The sequence below is a fragment of the Archocentrus centrarchus genome, chromosome 8 (genome assembly GCF_007364275.1).
Source record: "Archocentrus centrarchus isolate MPI-CPG fArcCen1 chromosome 8, fArcCen1, whole genome shotgun sequence".
Classification (NCBI taxonomy): domain Eukaryota; kingdom Metazoa; phylum Chordata; class Actinopteri; order Cichliformes; family Cichlidae; genus Archocentrus; species Archocentrus centrarchus.
Window position 1 is genome coordinate 30,046,744 of NC_044353.1, and position 9,747 is coordinate 30,056,490.

The 9,747-nt window shown below is 40.4% G+C and overlaps 1 protein-coding gene across 1 annotated transcript; it reads right to left on the reverse strand.

Moving 5' to 3' along the window:
• Positions 1–529: 529 nt before the first annotated feature.
• ntf4 (neurotrophin 4) lies at positions 530–9,747 on the reverse strand. The gene is made up of 2 exons (XM_030736249.1): positions 9,287–9,747; positions 530–2,877 (listed from the first exon to the last, which is right to left on the reverse strand). The coding sequence occupies exon 2, from the start codon at positions 2,856–2,858 to the stop codon at positions 1,398–1,400; it is 1,461 nt and encodes a 486-aa protein (XP_030592109.1). The 5' UTR covers positions 2,859–2,877; positions 9,287–9,747; the 3' UTR covers positions 530–1,397.

A 9,747-nucleotide genomic window follows, 5' to 3' on the forward strand; every position in this document is an offset into this window, starting at 1 on the left:
TATATATATATATATATATATATATATATATATATATATATATATATATATATATATATATATATATATATATATATATGCATAGACAGCTTTAATTTGCATATTTATTATGTTTAAATAATGCCAAGGAGTTTTGGCTGGTTTCTGTTTAAAGCTGAACCTACTGATATTTTGGGCCAGATGGGGCAAAAATTGACATTTTGATTAACATCTTTGAAAAAACACATCAAAATAAGAAAAATGGGAGACACACTTTTGATGTTCTCAAGAAACACAAAGTAATCAAGGTCTAGATGTCCTTCTATACGCAGGGACTCTGTTCATACATGTTTACCTCAGCCAGCCTTGGCAGAGGTATGCAGGCTTGGCCTGCTCTTGTTCCTGAAGCAATTATTTTTAACCAACTACATGTATTTGAATTTATAGACACTTGAACACAGAATATTCAGAATTTCTGCTTTATGATATTTAAATTACAGCTTAACTACAAATGTTTGGAGTGCTTCCTCTTACCAACAGATCTCAGCAGTAAAATACACTGAAATGCTACTAATGATGAGCTGTCTCTAACAAATAAATTGTACTTTTTATGTACATTTAGTTAAGTTCAGAAAATACTGAGTACAAAGATCCTTTATTACCCACATTTGGCAGGACAACTGAACAAACTGGAAGATGCAAAATCAGCTCGTTTAAGTGTCACAAACCACATGCTTTTACATTCAGGAGCCACATCTGTGTCCCACAAGCACAGATACATCCTGCCACAAAAACTCACTGGCCTGGCTGAAATCATGCTGCCTTACAACCATAGCTGTAACATTGATGGTAATCCATATGGTGAGAGTTTGGAGCAGTAAAATAGAACCTCAGTAGGTGGCGCTCCTTCCTCTTACAACCCGAGCGGACCCGAGGCTGGAATTATCATCAGGCACTGGAGAGACCTAAAACCCCGTGAAGGCATCTTCTATAAATACACACAGATATACATAGCTTCATACATAAAGATATACTGGTGTCATATTGGACACTTATATATATATATATATATAAAGGAATATATTAATATCAAAGACATACACATGCTTACATACTAATCAAAAATAACTTAGATTATGAAAGATAAATCATACAAAAACAGTACTTCTTAAAGTAAAATCTCTCTATAGGACAATTTTCCCTAAGATCTAGTATTGAGGTCTTCTTGTTTTTTTGACGCAAAAGTCATTTGAAGTTGTGGTGGACGGAGGGATGGAAAAAAAAGAGATATATCTGGGTCTGGGTTTAGGAAGAGATAACTTCCCTCGTGTTTTAGGAAACACCACAAGCAAGACAAAGTGCACACAGAAGGATGTCAGAGCTGCTCTGCTCTGTGTCACTTCACTTCACGCTGTCTCTCAGGCTCTACCCCTCCTTGTCAAAATCTCCCTCCCTGTTGCCTGTTTCGCTCTGGACAGCAGCACGCAGACGCAGGACGAGTCGATTCGAATCCACCTCCATCCGATTTTGTTGTTTGAATCTTTGGTGAGTGCTCGCACATACGACTGCTTGGCTTTACACTCACTGTGCCACTGTTTTTTATCCACTCCCAAACATCCGCCCCCAGCCACACCTGTCCCTGGGGGTTTCGCTGCAACACCCTTCGACTTGCCAGCACTGATACTGCTCTCGGCAGAGCGGCAGACAGTCTCATAAAAGTACTGTTTTAAAGGTCCCGCCTGAGTCTGAATTTCCTGCAAGACGGTGAGGTTCTGTCCGTGGATGTCAGTGGCATGTATTTTGTCAACCCAAGAACTTTTCGACTCGCACACCGACCTTTCCCTTGTCCTGATTTCCTTTAAGCTGTCACTCAAATGTGAGCGCTTATCCCTTTTAACAGGACGGACATCCTCACTGGTAGCTCTAGAAGAGTCTGCCCAACTCAGAGTCGTGCCCCTGTCGAGTGCGCGGTCGCCATGGCCCTCGATGTGCTCATCCATGTCCTCCTGCTCCTCCCCATCCCCGCCCTCCCCCAGCAGACCAGTCTCTAACATGAGCAGGAGCGGTGGGTGTTCTGGAGGAGATGAAGAGGATGAGAACAGGACCCGTGGATGAGCATCCAGAAACATCTCATCTCCCTTTAAGATTGTATCCAGCCCGGCTCCCAGTCCCAGACCAGCCTCCACTGTCAAGCTTTCTTCAGGGAAACCTCTTCCAGTCCCCACTGTCCTCTGGCTCCCTGTCTCGACTGCTGGTCTATCTCTCAGCTGATCTGAAGGAGCAGTCAGTTTTGGTCCTCTTTGACCCTTCAGTGATGTATCAGGACTCACATTCTCTTGGTTTTTCAATGCAGAAACCTGCAATGGCCTATCAGAAGAGTTCGGAAGATTGTCTTTCTTGGAAAAGTCCACAAAGCCAGAGTATTCATGCCTGCTGGTGCTGCCAGGTTTGTAGTCCTTGGACAGAGAGGTATCCTGGGAAACATCCTCGGCCCTGAGTGTAACTCTCTTTGTGGGAACATGCGGACCGCCTCTGTCATCGCTGCCTGAGTTGCTATTTGATTGGTAGGTTCCTCGACTCTCCACCTTGAATGTCTCTTCATGTACAGAAGATTTTACATAATCCTTATGCCTCTGGAGGTTTTGTCTGTTGGTGTGTTGACTGAGAGCAGCAGTCATGTTGTAGTCCGTTTGCGAGGCACTTCCATTGAAACTGTAGTCCACAGGGGCAGCTGCGAGGCGAGCGGCTGGGTCATGCCGGTGCGCTCTGCGTTTGTCGAAGCCAGGCTTGGCGGTCGCAGTAGCAATCTTGGACACGGGGCTGTGAGGGAAGGGCAGGGCCGAGGCAATCACCATGGCAACCAGGGGAAGCCAGTGCATCACTCCCAAGACGTATCAGCTGGTGGTTAAAACAGAGCAGACACAAGAGAAGAGAGAGCCAACATTACTTTATGCAATGCAAATTGTGGCTTATACAGTTGAACCAAGCAGCACAATTAAAGTGTAAATTGAGAGATTTTACTGGTGGCTTAAAGCTTTATGAGGCTGGTGCTTTAACTGCTGAGGTATGGCTCTAAAATCTTGGCAGAAGTTGTGGAAAACTAGGTACAGCGAGGTCGATCTTTGTTTCTTCGAGCGGAGTTCAGCTATGAATGTTCCACACTTTGTAGAGCTCAACACTGACAGACTGGCACGCATGTGTGTCAGAAACTTTGTAGCCAAAGCTTTTAAAGGCATGATTGTTTAAAAATCTTCTGTTATTGCTGCTTTTTAAAATTTTTTTGAATTCAAGACTCGAGGACTTTCTTTTACATGTTGTAACTTAGAACACGCCTTCTTGTCAAAACACAGATAACAAAAACCCCATACCAATACAGCTGAGACAAACCGCAGGTATTCTACCTGTTTCCACCTGGGCTGTGGGTGAATTAACAATGGAAATTTAATGATGGATACAGTACCGTATTCAGCTGCACTGACTGGAAGACTTTTGATTATAGAGTGACTGCTATTGTAAACGTCCTGCCTGCCATAACCTGCATTATCTAAACTTTGTGCAGCTTGTAGTTACAAAAGGCTTTAGTGGTTCTTTTTGTGTGGCAAAAATAAGAAGCAGAAATTCTTCTGAATGACTCCTTTAGGGCATCAGTAATGAAAGCATGTCATATACATCATAGTATATTAAAAGTGCTGAGCATGTCATAAAAAGCATATCTTAACACAAGATTATTTGATTCACTGAAAACTGATACCCAACTTATTGTTTCTGACCGTTTTAGTTGGTGTGAGAATCATAGATAAATCACAATAACAACGCAAGGTTTTTTCATGCAGACCCAGAGCAGAAGAAACATTGCCAGCATTTTGTTATATTTTTAACTACTATTGTTAATTTGGGTCTCATTCACTGAAACATAAGCATGACCTTTGTTTAAGAAAAGGCCTAAAAAGCTGAAAACTACACAGTTTAAATAAGGTCAATAACTTTGATACATGAAGACCAATGTAATGAATCATGAAAAAGTAATGCAATACTTGCAGCATTATATGACTTTTATTTATATTAGGGCACAATATCTGTGTAACTATAACACTGAAAAGGCCAAAAGTAGGAATTATAACTCTATTCACTGCACTGATCCTCATCATTCAGTTTAATTCGTTAGCGTTAACATTGCTTTCTGCCCTTGTCCGAGCTGTGTGCAATTTTCTCCAGTTTCTTCTTCATCGTAGTAAGTTAGTTAAAGGGGATCTATTACACTTTTCCTTGTTATTGATGGATGCTTCTATTAAGCTAAAATGAACCAAAAGCTCAGGCTTCAATCCACTCTAAATGCTCAGTTTCTGACATTATTATTTTTTTCTCTCACGTTTCTCTTAAGCACATGTCTAGCTATGAGCACAAGAGCTCTGCCCACATGTTGTTCAAACCCTCTATTTGCAAGGGGTATTCAATCAGTAGAAGGGTGTCTTAAAGGGACAGAGGCCTCAAATATGAAGGGCCAAAGAGCGACACTCTCAGTGCCCTTTAACTTTAGTTCATATTGCTGTTTCTTGTTTGATAAAATGACACCATGAAGTTTCATGAAGTAATGACTGTGTTAAATTTACTTTAGAGGAAAAAATCTGTTTAAAGTGTGAGGGGTGTAAAACTTCTCCAAAAGCACCATTTGGGCCTCTATTTTTCTTTCAAAGGCATAAATAACAAAAAAGAAAAAACAAATTTTACAACAACCCTGATCACAATTATTTGGATAAATTTCCAATTCACTACTTACCTAAACCATCTTTAAACATTACACCTTTCACAAGACTGAAATATTTTAGCTATGCATCAACAGATTTGTGTAGCTATTATGTATGGATAACTGTAACTATCGTATGAAATTGCAGGTATTTATTGTGTTTTTGCTTGTGGTCTCAGAATTGTTGAACTCCCAGTTTGAATATTTTGTCCAACCACTAATTTTTAAGCAAAAATCCTTATTGCCAACCTATCAAATATCAAACTTTCTCAAATTAACTAAAACACAAAATTGAAATCATTGCAATGAATAAAAATAGACAGTGAGACTGCACACTCCCTCCCGTGAGCCAAATGTAAACAATCCCTGATATGCAACAGACTTTTAGGGTGAATTATTTTGTCAAGCCTGACATAATCTAAATGCAACAAAAACGTATGACTTGCGCAGAGATGACTCACTCCTGACTCAATGTGAGGTTGCCCTGTGACTAACAGCAAAAATATTCCAGTCACCCATCTATACAGCAGGTACGGCATTCAAGCAGTACTCGGAATCCTCCACGGGGGAGGTAAGTGAGGATTTAGTTATTTGTTTGAAAGCAGGGAAGAGGTCACTTGGAAAGAGTTGAAATAGGTGGAATGATGGGAATGTCAGTGATGCAGGCAAGGCTCCTTCACAGTTTCCTCAGGCAATGGACGCAGACTTTCAAATAAAACACACGGCAATGTAACACAAGTACCGGTATTAAAAATTGAATGTTATGACTGTGTTTGTTTGCTTATGTCGTATTTGCGTTTGCCTTAATGGGTGTGTAGGAGTGACTGGGTGGATGGATCAGCAGCAGCTACCCGTGAGTGTGTGAACGAGTGAATGAGTAGTGAGAAAACCAAATCCTTCCTGTGACAGGACCTGTAACTCAGCAGAGCCACACCTGGGACACAATGCTGCTGGTTGACACATCACTCATGCTGTCACCTCGGGTCCTCAAAGCACCTGCTGACGCTAAATCACACCTAAGCATCTGGAGCTACATGTTTGCTTAGGCTACTGATCCATGCACTGGGGCTGCCAAATGTTTTCTGTGATGGGAACAAGTTAAAATGGTAAATCTGACTGTTAGCACACTACTTAAACATGAAGGGGAAGTGGGACAGGACTGAATATCTGGACTGGAATATGGGATCAGCCTTTGTGGAGCACTCAGACACCACACCAAGGGCAGGCAGGCCAACTGTCTAAGTGGTTTCTTTGTAAAACAGCAGCAGCGGGAGCCGCACTTCATCCCCATGCTCCGTTTGCCACAATGACACGCATCATTTGCTCTCCCTGCAAGGCTAGACACAAAGTTCTTCCACCCTCTGGACCCCCCCCACAGAAGAGCACGCACAAATATCCCAGTCTATCTCAATCAGAAACGTCACTTAATAAGTAAAATGTTAATCCTAATCACTGTAGCCTGAAAGTCTTCAAAATGAGCGGCACAGGAAGAATAACCCTGAAACCACAGGATACGGTTCCATCTGTTTGTTTAGGCTCCGTATCCTGAAACCACAGGATACGGAGCCTAAACAAACAGATGGAACCACCTCATCAAGCAAAAATCCATGAATAAACAGACTAAACTATGAGGACATTAACTGTAAGACCTCCAAGAACTGCATTTCTCAGCATTGATTAATATAAGTCCAGGATAGCTCACATACTGGCCTCAGCAGCAGCTTCTCTGTTCTTTTTTGTGCATTCACATTGGCTGTGCATTTAATTGAGGTTCAGAAAAATGGTCAAAACAAGGCGGAAGATACAACTTGTTCCCAACCTCTGCAATACAACATTCCTAAAAGATATGAGAAGACCTCAGGCAGCATTTTTAAGTGACAGGTTGAAACGGTCCTATTTCACTTTGTTTTCAGCCACTCTTAAAATACAATATTTCTCCTCCCTCCTACATTTTAGTATTTTATATCTTATGGCTGTTTCTCTCTATTTATTTATTTTACTCTTTTTTATCTGAAAAATGTGCTGCCTTTTCTAGTTTCTTACATTACACAGCACTTTTAGCTGCATATAAACTTTAAAAAATTAATCTAAGAAACATTTCGTATATAAAATAGTTTCTTAAGTTCAAGGAAATTTCTTCTTTTTCTTTGATGTACGCTCTTAAATACAGATAACTCACATTTATTACATTGCAAAGGCAATGTCTGGATTAATCACTTGATAAATTACAACTCAGTAGACACAAATAATTTTTTCCAAGTAAATCTGACACCTGGAAAACTGGTCAGACTCCTGCCAGTGTTAAAGTGAAGGAAGAATCAGGGGGAATTATGGGACAGAGTGCCTCTGGCTCTCTCTGGAGACCTGCCCCAGGAAACGCATGCCATTAAGCAGATCCACACCTGGCAATGGCTACTGTGCTATTCAGCCTGTTTACAAAGTTCCACATGTGCAGCTAATGTCAGCCACATCCATCTGACAGCAGGATAATGCATTCAGTGTTAGTGTTAGGACTGTGCTCTCTCCTGAAGTAATCCTGTCTCTTTGAAGTTCTGTAACACACACACAAACACACACCCCACAAAAGCCACAGGGGTGGAAGATGTCTGATGGAAGTTCCCCCACTAAAAAAAGGTTTACACGTCAGATTGCATCTTACACCAGATTTAATCACAGGTCAGGTCTGACTAAATAGTCTGAAATGCATACATTAGAAACACTGACAGCAGGAGTGGCTGTGACACCCTGTGAGACGGAAAAAACATGCAGGTAAATGTTTGTCCTCCCTCTGGCTTATCTTCTACCCCCATTCCCTCTTTGAGGGTAAAATAAAAGCCTTTACAGCCATTTACAGTGCCTTGCTGTCCCACTGTGCAAACAGCCCATTAATTCCAGATCTGTGATTGTCTTGTATTATGCTCAGCATACAGGATCGAGCCCCCTCCTCTCTGACCTTAGATCTGTCAGTGACACCTCTCTACAGTCACTTGTAGATCTCTCTGGTTCATAGAGAGAAACACTTCTAATGAGGTGCAAGCAAGCCATGTGTATTCATCTGTTTAAAAGCTCACACTGTGCAAAAAAGATTTAAAATCTGAAATTCATTCAGTTCATTCATAATATACTTAAACTTCTTCTTTCACTTGCAAAAACCCACCCACAGAGCCTTTGCAGCCACTTATCTGTTGACGTTTTAAATGCAGGTACATTTTAAATGGCAACTTGTGTGATCTACCTGCAGGTTTGTGTTGTGACTTGGTAGCATTCGCCTCACCTGAGTGACTGCCAAGGAAAACAAAATGTGAAAAATCCTACAAGTGTAGGGCTGCCAAAGAAAATGCAATGAGAGTGTCAAATGCCTTGATCTTCGCAAGCAAGTGAAAAGAGCTGAGCTTAAAAAACTGCATGGATTAAAGAGAATATAAAATTAGAATTAATCTGAATGATCAATTTATGCCTGTGGCTACGATCATAAAAAGTGAGTTATAAAACATTAATAAATACAAAATGATTCAACTTTTTGTAGCCTAACTTAAATAACTTTCTGGTTATTACACTCAAGCTGATAGGACCCCCTCTGTGACCCCCGCTTGTGCCTTTGAGCTTGAGTACTGTTAATGATCCAGCGCCCAACATTGTTGAGTGAGAGCATGATAGTACCACTCTTGGAATCTGACTTAGTAAATCAACTTAGTACTTTACGAAGGATTAATATACTTGCGCCTTATTTAAGTATTTCAGTGCTTCTTCTACTTTCTGCTTCTACTCCATTTTAATTTGTATCCAAATATTGTACTTTATACACTTTATATTAAAGGTTAGAGGCACCTATTATTTTGCTATTTCAAAAATACTGCAGCTATATAGCTAAAGATAGGACTTAAGTTATTAAAATAATTTCTATCTGCAATATTAAAGTGAGCATTGATCCAAAATAGTAATGCACATGATTCTGCCCGATACGTACTTTTACTTCAGGGACTTTTAGCCTATGGTGATGCTCCAAATACAAATTTATTTAAAAAAAAAAAAGGTTGACCAAAGTGCTGGACATGAAGCAAAGGGTTACGCAATAAAATAACTCCACATATACACATGCAAACACACATCAATAAATATATCCAAGAAATTACAAAATACAAGCGATAACAGCCTAAATACCCCAAAGAATAAAAATGAGTTTACGAGCGTACTTTAAGAATGTGCAAAGCGGGGGATCAGCCTGAACCTTAAACTGCTAAAACCTAACTATTACTTAAGCAGAATTATGACTTTTACATGTGCAAATACTTGTTTTATCGTTTTGCAGAATACCTGTTTGCATTCATGCTTTCATGCAATAACCTGTATGAGGGCACATGAGCTTGGACATCAGTGTTTTTTTACACCAGTTTTCTGCTCTGTATTTATTTCTGATCAAATATTTTTGATTTACCGTGGGCCTCATTTATAAAATCCTGGATCATTTATAAAATCCCCTGTATCTAACTGGCTGAATGCATTAAATAAATTAAGAAATATATCTGTATTTGCGATTATTTTGAGTGTACGTGTAAAGCATACCGTTTAGGTGAGATCCGGACCCCGCGTCCTTCCAGCTGACACCACATTGATTATAGAGTCCTGTCGCTGTTGCTCAACTGGTTTAAAAAATAAACCCCAAAACACTTTCGCACGCTAACCACAGACGCTATTCACAAACATTTCTTTCTCCTTTTAATAGTCCATGACATCGCACGACTGCCCCCAAATCCAATAAGGGGGGTAAAAAAAAAAGAGGAAAGGAAAGTAGTTACACACCAGAAAACTCTCCTGTCCCGGGAGTGCTTCCACTGAGGGAAATGCTGCATGCAATAAACCCACAAAACTATTACAATTGTTGAAGCGATGGAAAATATGGATATTCCATGATTGCTCCAAGAAGAGCCCACTTGAAAAGGTATCTCAGTTGAACTATGTGAGCGACGAAGTGGAGCGGTGAAGAAGCTACCCAAGTGTTTTAAGAACTCCGAACTCCGCCTGAA